This window comes from Lepisma saccharinum, unplaced genomic scaffold, assembly GCF_977018435.1.
Source record: "Lepisma saccharinum unplaced genomic scaffold, izLepSacc3.1 HAP1_SCAFFOLD_188, whole genome shotgun sequence".
Taxonomy (NCBI): Eukaryota; Metazoa; Arthropoda; class Insecta; order Zygentoma; family Lepismatidae; genus Lepisma; species Lepisma saccharinum.
In genome coordinates, this window is record NW_028142983.1 from 599,955 (window position 1) to 617,384 (window position 17,430).

Here is a 17,430-nt window from a genome sequence, read left to right on the forward strand (position 1 = left end):
TCCGGGAAAATAATCCATTGAACTGTTGGACGGTAGGAACATCATAAATTCGTCGGACTCCATGGTTCTTGTTCTACCTCGTTCGCCGAATGTCCTCTTCGCCTACCCAGGAGGAAAATGACATGGGGTAGCCGAGCCACTTGACTTTATATTCGCGTTTACCGTTACGAGTACGACGTTGAAGGATGCGTTCGATACGATACTCTTTGTCTGCGGGAACAATGATCTTCTGTAGTTCCTCAGCGTAAAAGGAACCCTCCAACACGTTTCCCTGTAGGTCCTCGACCAGATACACCGGTACAGGGTGATGTTGTATCGTTCGGTGAACCTTGAAATGTTCACGCGACCAATTCGGTACATACCCCTTTTCGAAGGGGAGTTTCAACTTGCTCACGCGAACCATGTCGCCCACTCGGAGATTTGTATTTGTTTTTGTAGCTTTCTGCATACCTCTCTCTCCCTTCGTCAGGTTTTTCCACACCGTGTATATGTTACCTTCGTTCACATCCGCTGGCTTCATGCCTACACTTCTGTGGTACGAGTGGTTGTACCCTTCCACGAGTCTCGGAAGAACGTCGGTGTACTTGTATGTACCGCGAGCTGTGAAGTACTTCCACATTCGAGTCTTTAACGTTCTGTTAAATCGCTCCACAACGCTCGCTTTCATGTCCGTGTTTCTGGGTATCCGATGTTCTATCCCTTTCTCTTTCAGCAGTTTCTGGAAATGCGTGTTTTTAAATTCCGAACCTGCATCCGTCTGTAGAACCAAAGGTTTACGACCCTCCTCCTTCCGCAGTATGGCGGCGAAACCTCGTGTCACCTCCGGACCTGTTTTGTTTTTCAACGCCACGGCGGACGCGCGTTTTGAAAACACATCGATCACAGTCAACAGATACCTCCAACCACGATTGTACCTTTGAAGGTTTTGCATGTCGTTGAGATCCGCCTCCCATAGGTCGTCCATGTTTGTCACGTTGTACCTACTTCTGGGGTAATGGATGCGTTTCGGTCGGTGCACGGTGTACGTATCCTGTTGTTGGAGCCACTCCCGCACCTTCTTCTTCGGTATCCGTCTCCCTGTCGCCTCCCAGAGTTTCTCCGTCGTCGTGAAGGACTCCCCCTTCTCGGGAGCGTAGTAGACGTCGTGAAGCGTCTTGTTCACATCCTCAGCGGCTCCCATGCTACGTGTTTCGACCAAGGTCTCTTTGTTCCCACGGGTCGTCTTCGTAGTCGAAGTTTGATAGGTGTTCTCTCTTCTCTTTTCTTCTTCTTAACTCTCCGTTTCTCCTCCTCTTCTTCTTCTTCCGTCGATTCAAACTCCTCCTCCCCCGCTTTCGGCCACAACCACCGTTCCGTCTGTGCGAATGGAAACTGTCTCGCTGGCGTCTCGATCTTCTTATCTTCTTCTCGTTTCACCTTTGCTGGCGTCGCGCTTTCTCCACCACCATCACCTTCCACCACAACAGGTATGCTCACCGGTACCTCCCCTCTCCGAATCACTCGCAGATACTTGTCCAAGGTCTGTCGATACAGTGACCACTTTTGGTGATCGTCCATGATTTTAGAGCGAAGGATTTTTTGCATCTCCTGATCGAGATCCGACAGTTGCGCATTCAGGTCGTTGCCTTTTAACTTGTCGAACTGATCCGGGGTCATCATGATCAGTTTTCTGTACTGTGTCGACGACGCCATGTCTCTCTCACCGATTCAGGAGTGTTCCCAGCAGACCGCTAATCACGCTGCCCAACAGCACAGGAAGGAACCCTCCTTTTTGCACAAGAAGACGTTTTCGATGCCGCAGCGGCACCTTCTTGCTGGCGAGTTTCCGCAACACGTTTTTGTACTGTCTCAACTTGCGCTTGACCACCTTCGTAACGGGTACGTTCTTGTTCAACACGTTCAGGCAACACTCGGACAGGGCGTTCACCAGTTTCGGATCCGCCTCCTTGAGGATGGCCTTGCGAATCCGTGGGTTCGACGTTCGGAGAGTATGTAAAAGCGCTTTATTGGAGCGTATATATTTGCTCATCTCGGTCGTACGACAGACATCGATCGGGGTCGGGAACGTGAACCGCACAGTACCTGTGTCTCTCTGGAAACAGCTCCGAACGTATACGTAGAGGCTCCGGTGTGTCCTGCGTGAAGTCCAGGAAACAATAACTGTATGGTTGTCGGGTGATATCGTTAAATACCTTTTCGAAGCATCGCCACTTGGAAGGGTATATTTGTCGCGCCAACGTCGACACCTGCAGATGGTCCCTCGGGTTCTTGAAGATCACCATGTAGTTAGCGTTTAGGGCGATATCTCGCGATTGGGAACCTTTAGGAAATAAATTCTGAGTCAAAAGAATGACGCTGATTCGATCGTGATGAGACATTTTGGTGAACAGGTCGGACACCTCGTGCGCGTTGTAGGCGTCGTTCATAAGATCGTCCAGGATCACCAGACATGGAGGGCTGGACCTCAAATCGTCGTAATTCGGCATACCGTTATGTTGTTCCACCCCTTCCACTTTGGGTGGTGCGAAGTTTGATCCCGTGCACCACACAATCCTCTTGAATCCTCCTCCATCGATAAGTTCACCTCTATTGCGCAACAGGTTCAACACAAAAGTCGACTTGCCGCAACCACTAGGACCAGCCACGATGCATCGGAACGGTTGTTTCCATTGGAGAACCATCGCAATGACTGTGTCTTTCACCGCATTTCCACCGTTTTTCTATTCCTCCTCACCCTCCTGGACGCTACGGTAGCCGTATGGTAGGGTGTCCAACGTGGAATCTCTTATCCGTCGTTTTGTATTCACCACCTGATATGTTTTTTCCTGAGGTTCTGTCACTAGCACGAAACGTCGTTTTCTCGCAATCCGTCTGGGGTATCGGATGACCATCTTCTTTTTCTCGTTCATGTGCAGCACAAAATCTTTCACCACATCAAAGTTCAATTTCGAACTCGCGGCGTGATCCAACGTGATACCCTTCATTTTTACCACGTGGAACTCCTTTCCCTTTGTTGGGGACCACACCTTCAGAGCATAATTCTTCGGACCGCCGGACACAAACTCCCTAATGTAGGCACCTTCGCCGAATTCCGACATTTCGTCCGTCAAATCTCCCAGGTGGTCGCCCAACCGTAGTTTCCCACGTGATCGTCTGGTCTCGCGAAATATCACACTGTCCGTGTCGCAGTACAATATATCTTTCCCCACAGCGTCCAACAGCTTGTACAGACGGATCCTAGCGAAGGTTGTCGTGTACGCACCTATTGCGACGTTTACTTTGCTGTTTTGAGGTGCACACTCGTTCAGGTAGTCCCAACTCACAATCACCGTGTCATCGTTGACAAACAACACCTGCTTCACGTTGACACCGGGTTCCGTCAACTTTTCAAAGAGATCCCTGGGTTCTCGTATTATCGACGTCTGTGGTTTGTTACTGTTCTGCGCAAATTTACCCCAAAGCGAGTTCAGGCACAACTTTGCAACAGCACGCAGTCCTGGATTCTTGTCGATGCGCTCCTTACGTAATTCGATCCCTTCGTGCTCTTTGTAGGTACCAATATACTCCTCCTTCTTCTCATCGTCCGTGCACCACACTGGCCAACCACTACTCTCCTGTTTGATTTGCAGAAACGTGTTCACGTACTGAGCGAATAAACCCCCTTCACCTGTCGTCGGGTCGTAGACGCTCACCTCGTACCTCCACACTTCGTACACATCCTGAATCTTGTAGCCCTTCTCGACGGCGAGGCGAACTTCATCCAACACCCACGTTCCCGTGATTGCTCTCTCCGCATCCGTGTGGTCGCACTCTCCTTCTTGTCGGAGCCCCGTTGCGCAACTCCAACACAACGGAAACAACAGTTTCCCTCCCGTCTTCATAGGCAGCACTGGAATGTATAGGTTTCGCGGCGGAAGCACTCGGAGTTTGGCTATGCCGTCCATTTCCAATACCTCCTTTGGTGTCGGTGCTGATGCACCGAACAGAACCTCTGGGTGTCCCACGGGTGCCTTGGCGAACTTATTCACGGTCGGGTACAGCGATGTGATGTCGTAGTAGCGTATTTTCTCCTCCTCCTCGCCGGCGCCAACCACTCCTCGCATTTTAAACACCTCCACCCTACCTCCATACAACGCATCCCTCGCCACCAGCGGAGAACTCCGAAAAAACGGATGTTCTTCTAGTTCGCGGCTGAGGTCAGGTCGGTCCCGCAGTATCCTGCGGAACGTGCACTCCCACATTTCCACCACAGTATAACCCAATAGGCGAAAGTTCGATGTCACCCTCTGCGTTCGCTCGTATCGAGCACCCATCGTATCCGCCGGGTCGGATTGGATATTCTTCGACACGGGTCTCGATCGCTCCTTATAGCAGGATGGACATCCGTGAAAATAGCATCCGTGGAACTGGTAGATGGTCCTTGTGGTTTTGTCGTACCCATCCACGGCGATGCCATTCACTGCCACATGCTCCCTTTCTTTACCGGCATACTCCAACTCTACTTTCTCCGACTTCTCCAGATGCAGCAACCACTTCAGCGCGATCTTGCTCTGATTACTCACATTGCGGTAGCCGTCACGTGGAATCACGCCTATGGTGTTGTCCGAGAGGAAATGTCTTCGGTACGCCAGGGAGCATGCCGACGCTATGGTGAAACAGTCCTGTAGAATGTCCACATTGGCGATGTCCAGGAAATACCGACGTAATTTGAGCACTCCTCTTCGAAGTACTGTGACGTCCTGAATGCAATACTTGCGACACTCGTGGGCGTTATCGTACAACACACACTCCTTCGATGCTCTGTTGTACCACTCGTAGAATTTCTGGCGGTGTTGCGGCGACATGTGGTCCGGATCGAAGAACCGGTCGTTGGGGAAGGGACCCTTGTAGTCGCGATTTCCTTTGGTGTTGAACAGATGCGGATAGAATCCCTTTGTCTCCTCCAAATCGAACGTCTTTGAGAAACTCGACAGGGGCATCTGCAAGTAGTTCAAGGAATCCAGGAATCGCAACTTCTTCCCCACGCTCATAAACAGGATTTTCGTACCGTCCATGATCACCTCGGGAGCTTCCACATCCCTCTTAAGCAAATCGGACAACACAAACATACCGTCGTAGGCTCGGAAATTGTGGGCCACCAACACAATCCTCTTGAAGTAGGGTCGCTCCACGAACACGTAGTCCATAAACTGTCGCACAGGATCCTCTCCCTCGAAGCAGTGCTGGCGAATACCGCACTGTAAGCAATCTTTCATCATATCTGTGTCCTCGATGCATACACTGCACACTTGCTGCACCACACACAAGCATGGTTCGTGTACATATGTCGAAGGTCGACCGACATAGGGTGTGCACTGCGTGGCTTCGAAATCATAAAACATAAACAGGTATCTCTTGCAGCTGATCTCCTCACCACCTCCATTGTCCCTCTGCATGTAGCACAGATGGTTCATCTCGCGTTGTGATTTGCACGTCTTGCAATACCTGTAGCCGCAACGATGCTTTGCACTCTCCGGATGGGTGGCGTCCAACAATTGGTAACATCCCGTGCAGCTTCGTATCTGCGTGCACACCGTACCCCCGCCGTAGCGAGTGCTTAGGTGGTTGTTGTAGCACACATCGCTGTTGAACATCCTGTTGCATCGTTCGCAATGCACCACATCTTCCTTCTCGCACACGGGCGACGTGTGACACAGATGACACATATTTTTGCACACGTGCCGCAAGTTTCGGGAAAAAGCGTAACACCGTTCGCAGAAATAAGGAATCGAGAACGCAGCCACTGGATTCACAATGACGTCATAGTGGTTGTCTCTCTGATTCAGCAACAGGTATATCGACTTCTTTGCCTGAGGTACCTCCTTGGCGAACAACACATCCGGCTTCTCCAGGTCGCTGAACACAAAGATTTTGTACTCACTTCCGAAATAACGCTGGAACGCAGCCAATTCGGCGAGACCTCCCCCCGTCGACTCCAGTGATACCCCGGCCTTTCTACACAACTCCATCGCCGATGACGTCAACACTCTACGCCCCATCTTAAATTGTTTGTGGTATTTCCGGAAATACTCAGGATCTGACTCTTTGTCGGCATACATCCGACCGATCACCAGGGCTTTGGCCAGACATATCTTCTCACCTCTGGTCTCGCTCTTCACAGTCACCACACTTCTCTTCACTTTTGCGTATCTCTCGTGCGCTACAAGCTCGCGCGAGTTTAGTTTTTGTCGTCCGTAACCGACAGGCATGCCAATCACGGACACACGCAGCTGTAGAAGGTCCGTCGACAAGAACGTGGCGTTCGATTGCAACACCCTGGCGACCACATTCCATAACATATCAGCACCCAGTTGGTCGATTCTCCGTAACGACAAACCAATCGGTCGAACCGACTCGTCAGACTTGTTCTCCAGCACCACGCCCACTTTGTCCGATGGTTTGTGTCGATCCACGATGTGGTTCAGCACAGCATCCAACCCCTCGTGCACCCAACTCATGGCATCTCCGCTCTCGTCCGGCGACCTGAAGGTAAAGGTCGTCGTAGTGCACGTAGCGTTATACTTTTTCACTCGACGAACATTCATTTCTTTGATGTCCACATACTTCGTATGGGGTGCCATTTCCCGTCCTTCTTCTTCTTTTTCTTCCTCTTCGTCGTCTCCTTCTACCAGGAAATCGCGGTCGCCGCCGGTGTCGTCATCCCTCCTACTGGACGACGTTCCCGCTCCCTCCTGGTTTCCGTCCAAACTACGCACTTCGGACATCAAACGTTCCAGCAAATCAAGACGCCGGCATGGTTCGCCACGACCCATCATTCGGATAATCTCCTGTAGAATCATCCTCTTCCTCTCCGATCCTCCACCTTCTCCCCTTTCATATTGGTCCAACAGAATATCGCAGGCGCTCACGTATATCTCCCTCGATTTCAACAACACCATAGCGTACTGGTTGACCTGTGGTCCTCCCTACCGCAAAAGATGCTCACACCGATCGACGGTCCCTTATATCCTACCCAAACTCCAGAGATCGCGCGCGCATGCGCATCTACAGCTGCAGAGAAAATCATTCGATCCGCGCATCCGGCCACCTGCGCTCCCCCACAAAGCAAAAAAAATTCGATCCGCGCAGCTGGCCGGATGCCAACAACAGAGCAAAAAATTCGATCCTCGCAGATGGCCAGGTGCCAACACACACACACACACACACACACACACACAAACATTGTACATCAACTGCTCCACTTACCTTGTCCATGCAGCCACTCGTTCTGCGCGATGCACGTCACCAGCTCCCTCATCAGCGATGGCAACTCAACCAATCGAAGCAAAGTCTCGTAAAACATAAACTCCACTCCCGTCGTATCGCCGTCGTCGTCGTTTCCGCCGGAACCGTCGACTAATCTACGGTGGTCGCGAGTAAAGTGTGCAAACATATGATACATATTTTCCGGCTGTCGGGCGTAGCTAACCCACCTTCGTATCTTCTTCCGCACGCAAACATTACAGTCACCATCTACACCACGGCCGCCGCAGACACTATTATGCTCCCTAACACACGGATGAGCCTCACCGTCTGGGTAACCCTCGAAACAACCAATACAAAACACAGCGTACTCGGGAGTATAACTGGTCATACTGCGGAAAACACAGTACATATCCAAACTGTCGGGTAAACACGTACACGGCGACATCACACAGACGTTATCGTCAAACTCCATTCCCCGTGCCTACTCCGCTTCAATATTCCCCACAAACATACCCCTCAGGAACGGACAGTACGGACTCCAACGCCTGTGCTCTTTCTCTGCACTATCCCCAAACTCCCAATTTCCTATCTCAACACCACAAAACACACACTTTACTACGTCCGGTAACCTATTAAAGTAAAAACCCGTCTTTGCTAGAGATTTCGGATTCATAAACCTAACACCCCACCTCTTAAATGTAGCCAATCGCGACCTCTCGCTATTCAATATACCTGGCTCGTCAGTACGAACAACACCCTCTCGAAGAAAACGACAGAAAACACCCACGCGACCGCCAAAACCTCTACCCATCGACCCCGCACGACTTCTCGCATTCATTCCCTCGCGACAAATGATCACAAAACCAAACCAAACCACTTAAACATACAAAAACAAACAAAAAACAACAAAATATGCAGCTGCTTCGCACATCTGCTTCTCCTCACCTTACTCTCCTCGTAAAGCCCAAAACAACTCCGGACCGTTGAGCTTCTCATTACGTTCCAAACAACGCACAAGATCCTCCATCAAAACACTGTCCTCGATCATTCTCTGAAGACCACCGTACAATTCCATTACTGTTTTGTCGCAACCTCCACATACCTCAACATGCTTTGGCTCGTAATATGCAAATACATGCTCAGCGTTCGACGGATCGCGGAAATAGTCGCACGCGTTTTTCACCTTCCTTCGTATACAGTTCTCACAATTATCGTCGCGACTTTCCTCCGAATCACAATAACGAAAATGCTCCGTCAAACATACATGACCCTCCTGGTTAGGCGGCATTTCCCAACAACCTGCACAAAACACGGGCTTCCTTGGTGTGTACTCTTGCAATATTACAGCCATACAATACAAATCGATATACCCCGGAAAACAACCGCAACCATTCAACGCTGAAGTTATCAATTCTGCTTCTTCGCCCGACAACATCGCAACGGTTACTGAAACTACCAGACACCATTGCCGGACTCTCCCACAGAGATATATATTTGATCCACACAGCTGCGATCCCCCACAGAGATATATTTGGACAGATGCCAACCGTCGCCACAGAGATGTATATTTGAACTGGACACATACCGCCAAAACTACCCCCCACAGAGAGAGACATTCGAAACGAACATCCGCCAGATGTCAACCATCCCCCACAGAGTATTATCTTTCATCACGTCCACATATCACGCAGAGCAAAAAATTCAATACTCACAGATGTCGACGCTCCCACGCAGAACCACACAGCTGCCGACAGCACCTGCACTCCCCCACAGAGCATGCGCACGCATTCATCCCCCACCACAAACACACCGCTACTATATAAACCACAAACACGCACACACCAAGCACAGAGCAGCAACGACAACACAACCAGAGACATCACCCAGTACAATCGATGATGACGTCACCAATCACCTATACAAACAATCGATCAATCAATCTATATTATTATCAATAATATTAACAACTATAATAAGGTTTAACAATACAACAATCTACAAACATATCATTTACCCCACCCACATCAATCACTATATTATTAGAACACCCACAACCCCTCCTTATTTGGAAACACCCAGTACAATCGATGACGTCACCTATAGAAACAATCGATCAATCTATATTATTATCAATAATATTAACAACTATAATAAGGTTTAACAATACAACAATCTACAAACATATCAATTACTATATTATTAGGACACCCTACATCTCCTTATTTGGAAAAAATATAAATAAATATGACACCTGTCAATCAATCAATCACTATCTTAGGTTAACAACACCCACATACCCTTACATACAACTCCTTATTTGGAAACACCCCCACCCACACCTAATTTAAAAAAAATCGATTTTCACCCAAAAAAAATGTATTGATCACTTATCGATTATTGGAAATCGATTAAGGTAATCGATACTGATTGGTTATCGTGCTATGGCTACCCCTTAACTACTGTAATGGGTCGTCGTCGGTCGCATGGCACTGCATTAAGAGGCCATATCATGGGCAGCGGAAAAACAGACCTTCATTCAGAACACTTTTACTCGAAAACTATTTGAGGCATTTGAATGAGCTTTGTGGTGAATTGATCAGAAAGGATGAATCTTAACAGTGATTATCGAATTTTTTTTATCACTTCCATATTTTAATAGATATTAGCTGTCAAATATCTCAGTTTTTGGATCGGCGTATAGAGCCCGATTCTAAGTTACTGTAAAAATTTAACCTTGCAAGCCTTTCTTGCATCCTTCCTGAGTAAACTGATTTTTTTATTTTTCAAATTGAGAGGCCCATTGTGACAATACGCCATTGCAAACATTGATATGCATTTTCAAACACCTTTGAGAATGGCTTTATTCGAGCCATAGCGGGGCTGGCCATCGGCTGGCGGGGTTATGTTCAAGTCCTACAAGTTCAGCCGTCTGCCGATAGATGACTCTGACCAGGTTTTACTACTGTGGGCGTGGCTTGGATTACTTCTTCTTCTACCCTTGGCATTGTCTTTTCCCTTGGGGGCAGCTTTTGACCGTGCTCCGACCATTTCGGAAAATCCAAAGTTGATTTCCTTCACCCGGCTGTTTTTTCATTGTGTTTCATTTGTCTTATTTCTATTTTCCAAAAGAATAAATACATTAATGCAGAGACTGTCCCAGTTGAATCTTACATAAATTATAGCAAAATTAAATTTGTTTTAAGTCAATTACATGCTCAAATAGGGCAATCGGGACTGGGGCTACAGGATACAGTGGGATCCAGACCACTGTGTAGTTCTACCGGGGATCGAACCTGAGACCCCTTGAATACAAGGCGAGATAATTACTACTAATTTCATCGAGGAAACTCAAGGACTTATTTGGGGAGGGGTCCGGACCCCTCCCCAAGAAAGACTTACCAAGTGAAAAAATTAAATAATGAAAATATATTTGTGTAGCATTTATTACATAATCGATGGTTATAATTTCCTTTGAACTTATTGATTGATTTGTTGTTTCTAAGTCCACTTTTTGCACAGAAAGGCTAATCGGGACTGGACTTACAGCTTAAAGTGAGATTTGAACCACTACTTGCATCCACCGGGTATCCAACCCGGGATTCCTTGATTAGAAGGCAACGACGATACCACTGCGCCATCGAGGAGGCCCACTCTTTGAACTTATTGGAAGAAAGATTGGAAGTAGGGGGCTCAGAAGGACAGTACCAATTACCAAAGATTTATGCTTGCACGCTACTATTTATAACAATATGCATAAAATATTAATCACGAACTTTACTTTTCGCTAACCGGATCTAACATTCTCTTTTATTCAATAAATATTCAATTCTTCATCAATTTGAAAGAAATTTCTTTGCCAGGGCACTTGTTTTTTATGCAAATTATGCCGATCTTAACTACAGGTAAGCTAGATAATGAATACTTGCTGTTATCCGATCTTTTTACCTATTTATGTGATAATAATATAATTTTAACTTAAACATCATATTATTATTATAATTCCTGAAACAATTGGTTCGGTGTATTTCTAGATACGTGCCTTGGGAGGCCCTACAGAAATTACAGCGAAAGGAAGTGAGACAGTCGGGTACTCTTTCAAACTCTAAATCTTGTCCTTGTCCCAAGTTATGTAAACGCTCTTTCGTCTTCGTCTCGATCTCTGAATATAATTTCAATTATAGTCACATTAACTTCAACGCATTTTAAAGATACAATTTGTGTATATACAAAGAACACGCTTGGGCAATACATTCACATTTAGAGAACACCGATATATTTCATAAAGAGGTAAGACAACTATGCTGAAGGTAGATATTTAAATTTTAAATATAATTCACTGCACATTCAATTATACTATATGTAATGTTATGTTATAATAATGGAACCTACATCTTGCAATTTTTTTAATTCTAGTTTCATTAATATTTTACTTTGGATATTATGTGAATACATTAATCGTGATGGAGGGAGAAAACACACCGGAACGACAAGTGACCGGCGACATGTGTCGCTTGAGAATTTCACCAATCGAGCGTAGGCACGTGCGGCCTGTCATGCCGCTACGGTGTGAAACGTTGCTGCTGATTGGCTCGTTCCCAAGCGACATATGTTGCTTGTCGCTTCGGTGTGAGTTCTCCCTAAGAGGGCGAGTGACAATGAATTCAATTACATCTTCATAGCTTCTTCATGACTGAAAGAAGCTACTCGTGTCGCATGTCGCTCGGACTGGGACTTTCTCTCAATATCGTGTATCATGTCGACTCGGTTTGTTGTTCGTGCATGTTTTGCTTTAAACTGTATAGGCTCTTGTTGCTTGATGTGAATGTTCCGTGTCGCTTGGGAACGAGCCAGTCAACAGGAACGTTTCTCAATGTAGCTGCAGACCGAAGTGACAAGCGACACATACCTCTAGAGAACAATCCAATCAACAGCAACGTCTCACACAGCTGTAGAATAACATGTTACACAAGCCTGCGTTCAATTGGTGAAATCCTCAAGCGACACAGATATTTCACACCGTCTAAAGCAAAATATTCACTGTGCATGCGCGAACAACAGGCCAGGGCGACACGATGGACGGTATGAAAAAGAACTCAGTCCTAGGGACACACAAGCAACAGACAACACAAGCTGAATGGTTGATTGCGTTTATTACTGAGAGCCAGTTACCAAGAGACACGTGTCGCTTGTCGCGTGTTGCTTCGATATCAAATATCCCTAAAAGTAAGCAGCTTTGAAGCACAGTATGAATAGTTAGTAGGTAAACAGCAGTGACAAAACATATGATTGATTAATTGATTGATAGATAGATAGATAGATAGATAGAAAAAATTGCCTATAAATCCGCACCCTAATCATAACTTATTAAACATATCAAAACATATTTTTCATTCATCAATTTTTTACGCTTACAATAACCTCTAATTATTACTAAATCAATTTTTGTATTTTCCATCTAATATCTTATTATATTTAGCTCTTGCCAGTAGGCACTTTATCTTCTTATGTATATATTTTTTTTGGCCTCCATCTCATCAGACTTATCGTTCATTAATTTCCTCAATTATCTCATCCAACTCGTTTGTATTTCCACCCTTCTACATAAGAGTTGTAGCTTTCCTGGCGACGTCAATCGACGTTAGCTTCCACCGTATACATTGCTCTCGTCTTCAGGTAGGAGATGTTGCTATGTATGTGCTCGAAACGTTGGAAGATAACGCCGATTTAATCTGGCTGGTACACCTGTTCAAACCCTTCTACATGCTAAATTGAAACAACAATCTTTCGTAATCATTAAACAGGATGGAATAAATAGCGGGGAGGCTTTTGTAATATTAATAATTTGAATTACTTCCCCATTAAAAACTGAGCATCCTCGATGGCGCAGTGGTAGCGTCGTCGCCTTGTAATCAAGGGATCCCGGGTTCCATGCCTGGCTCAGTCCCGATTAGCCTTACTGTGCATAAAGTGGACTTAAAACACGAAATCAATAAATCATTAAGAATTAATTTTAAAATTTTATAATGAATTTCGGGTGAAAGATTCAATATACTAACCTCCATTATTAATTCAATGCCTAGAGAATTATAAAAAATGGGGGGGGGGGGGGTTGTATTTATATACACGAACGCTCGGGAGCCAATATAAGTTTACAACCTGCAAATCGGGTTTTCTCTACCGATTCAACCAATTCAATATCTCCAATGTTGTTTGTGTTGCACCTGATTCAAAATCGGTCATAATTTATTTCGGAAATTAGTTTTGGGAGGATAAAGACAGTCGATAGGAGAGCTTGACTGCCGTTCAATTCCCGGAGGAGATGGTGAGGAAAGTGGGCTCTCCCACTGCATGAGGTGCATCTACGTACAATGACTCTACTATATAACTACGTGGGAGCATAGAGACGATTTGCATAGCCTCTATAAATAAGCGAGACTGTGAATATGTAAAGAGCCACCACCACCCACCCACCAATACGCCTTCAAAACACATTGCATAATGCAGGTTGGTGGCTTTACCAATTTCTTTCAAATACAAGTAGTTAATTATAGTAACAAAACAGCTTTTTATATATAATTGGATTTTTCAAAATTACAACAAAATAACAAAGCAACCAATTTTGTTGTAATTCTATAAAGAATAAGTTAACATAGGCCAGAATCGGTAAACTTCCCGTTCGGACAAATGTCGCAGTTGAAGTAGCAGTCTAAACAGGTAAAAAACTGCTTACTGACACGTAATCTGACTTAAATTTGGCATAAAGCAGTCTATTTTTTTAGTTTGAAAGACCTTGTGACATTTGTCGAGCCGGGATGAAGTTCTTCATAACTAATTTAATTCGTAACACTACTAACGGACTTACTACGCCATTCGCATGATGTAATTAATAAATACAATTATTCTAATTACATGATTATTAAAAAGCAACCATTTCTTTGTAAATAATAATTTAAAATGCCTGTTTTTGACCAATCCCTCCCCTGTTGTAGGTTTGTTATCCATGAAATATCAATCTGGAATTTTTTTTGTTTCACAGGTACCTGTCATAGAGTAATCTTTACGCTGTAAATATCAATTTTTTTAGCTCCCCGATCGGAGACATCTGGGCTCAAAATTTTGAAAAAGAGAATCAAGAAACGATCAAAGAGCTATAACAGTAATTCAGCCGAAATACTCTGATATTACATAACTTCCCTAACAAAAATATCCTAAACTTTGAATTTTGGTCAAAATCAATATGTTGAAAAAATACGCGAAACATACAATGTAGCTTGAAATGTGCTGAAAACAATGTTTTTTACCCAAGCTATCATTTTTCTTAGATGAGTTATCATAATTACCGCAACTGTCTACAAAGGCTAAAAATGCCGCAAATCATAAGTCAAACAGGGCCGCAATTTTTAAACGAAGTCATGTAAAGGACAATACTACCCTTGCATAGGGGTTACAACAACAAAAATATAGGCTATATAAATAGAAAAAGTTGACCATTTTCTCAATTATTATCTTTTTGGACCACATGGTATTAAATGGCCATATTTTGATTTAGGCCTAATATTAATTAAAATATGCAAGTTTGATTAAATTAGTGCATATATTGTGTATCAGTGAAAGTTTTATAAAAATAGATCAAATACATTCACAGAGTTGGTTTTATGCAAGGATAATGTTGGAAAATTTTCTGCTTGAAATCATTCACACTGAGAATCGAACCTGGGTTTACTACGTGGCAGTCCGATGTCATATTTTCTCTCCTTTTCTCATATATCAGTATTTACTCAGTTCCATATTTTTTAACAATCACATTCAGAACATAAACATCCATGTCTTAATCGGGATTCGAACCCGGACCCCTGCTGTCGTAGCGCGCTGTGCTAACTACCTCGCCCCGGAGGTCAAATAGTATACTACTGGGACTCCTTATTCGTTGATGAGAAGAAGCTTTCACAATTATGTATGTTACAAACCACATATTGTTGCTGCAGGACTCTATATTATCGTCTGGAATTTTGACACGAAATGGTAAGATCAGCTTTTGGCAATGAAGACCCGAACAGCAAAACCTAGGACATGTCTGAGAAAAGAAATGCCAAGGGTTTTACGACCTGTCAATCACTAACTGCCCGTGTACCGGAGGAGGCGTGTTCTTGAGGGCCTCGCGAAGCGGGCCTGGACAAAACATCTGGTGGTGTAAACGCTGTGCGCGCTCTATCGGCAGAAGGAAGGCGAATTCGGAAAAGGCCTTTCCATGATATACAGTCTTAAGAATGGGCTGAATTATTTCCTGCATCCCAGCATCATCGATTATGGAAAATGGACGACCATTTTCAGCGACCAATTTGATCAGTGACGTCAGTAGAGAGTCTACTGTCAATTCTACACCATTGAGAACACTTGCCTTCCCCAGTTCCCCATTAAAAGGAAATGTATTGTGGTTTAAGCCGACAGTGTGTCGATCAAACTTCTTTCGTGACCGCACAACCAATGACCACCACTCTTGGACAATCCCGATATGAGAATTGTTTCTTGAAATGCGCTGCAGCTGTGGTGAAAAACACGATTCCAACGTGGATTTGATTAATATATTGTATGAACAGGGTTATTTATAGTACCTGGATTTAAACAGTTTGATGGCATGGTAGTCGGGTAGGAGACCAGGTGATTGGTTGGGAACGGAATGCAATGCGATGTAAGGCACTGTTGGAAAATCTTACATACTTCCTGTTCCCTTCCTACAGGTGATGACGCAATAGAAACTGGACCGGACGGACGTAGTAACTAGTGAGTCACCTACTTATTATTTGAATCAATAATGTTATTTTTTTATGTTGTAACAATTTTACATTTATTTTGTTATAATTGAAATCTGGGCTATAAAATATGAAAAATGACACCAAACACGACCAAGATATACGAATTACACACATATTGCCACTCAGAAGTAATAACTACGTATCCATATTATTATGTAGCGTATTGGAAGCAATGAGTTCGTGTTTGGTGTCATTTTTCACACTTATTTCATACAATTTTTAGGTATATAAAATATTGAGAATTCAGGAGGTACACAGAAATATTCAGTTATGTCAAGGGGGACTCTCAGGCAAAAAGTTTGAGAAACACTGCCTTAATGGCATTTCGGATCTATTTCCAAATATATGGATCTGACAGCCCCCAACATACCAAATTGTTCACTACGGAGTTTTATTCCGAAACAAATTTTAACTGAAAGTACACGAAGTGTTATGGTGCACCAAAATGTAGCGAAACATTTCAGTTCAGGTTCGGGTGTACACCGAAAATGTTCACAACGAGGTTTCATTTCCGAACTGAACTGAAACTGAAACTACATGGAGGATCATGGTGCACCGGAATGTAGCGAAACATTTCAGTTCAGATTCGGATGCCAACCACAAGTGTTCACACTGAGGTTTCATTCCAGAACTGAACTGAAACTGAATATACACTGAGGGTTATGGTGCACCAGAACGTAGCGAAACATTTCAGTTCAGGTTCGGGTGCGAGCCGAAAGTGTTCACAATGAGGTTTCATTCCAGAACTGAACTGAAACTGAAAGTACACGGAGGGTTATGGTGCACCAGAACGTAGCGAAACATTTCAGTTCAGGTTCGGGTGCGAGCCGAAAGTGTTCACAATGAGGTTTCATTCCAGAACTGAACTGAAACTGAAAGTACACGGAGGGTTATGGTGCACCGGAATGTAGCGAAACATTTCAGTTCAGGTTCGGGTGCGAACCAAAAGTATTCACACTGAGGTTTCATTCCAGAACTGAACTGAAACTGAAAGTACACTGAGGGTTATGGTGCACCAGAATGTAGCGAAACATTTCAGTTCAGGTTCGGGTGCGAACCAAAAGTATTCACACTGAGGTTTCATTCCAGAACTGAACTGAAACTGAAAGTACACTGAGGGTTATGGTGCACCAGAATGTAGCGAAACATTTCAGTTCAGGTTCGGGTGCGAACCAAAATTGTTCACACTGAGGTTTCATTCCAGAACTGAACTGAAACTGAAAGTACACTGAGGGTTATGGTGCACCAGAATGAAGCGAAACATTTCAGTTCAGGTTCGGGTGGAAACTATAAGTCGAACTGGTCGAACTATAAGTCGAGTTCAAATTTGGTTCGCAGTCTCTGGTTTTAAGTCCATTTCATGGTCGGATGT

At 44.7% G+C, this 17,430-nt stretch overlaps 1 protein-coding gene across 1 annotated transcript; it reads right to left on the reverse strand.

Annotated features, from left to right (window-relative positions):
• Positions 1–2,720: 2,720 nt before the first annotated feature.
• On the reverse strand, positions 2,721–6,938 carry LOC145982489 (uncharacterized). The gene has a single exon (XM_083115947.1). It carries the CDS (start codon positions 6,936–6,938, stop codon positions 2,721–2,723), a length of 4,218 nt encoding a protein of 1,405 aa, XP_082972073.1.
• Between the last annotated feature and the right edge of the window lie 10,492 nt (positions 6,939–17,430).

What these genes read in the sequence shown, in the direction of transcription:
- LOC145982489 (XM_083115947.1), bottom strand. Translation starts at nt 6,938, where the DNA reads ATGGTGTTGTTGAAATCGAGGGAGATATACGTGAGCGCCTGCGATATT.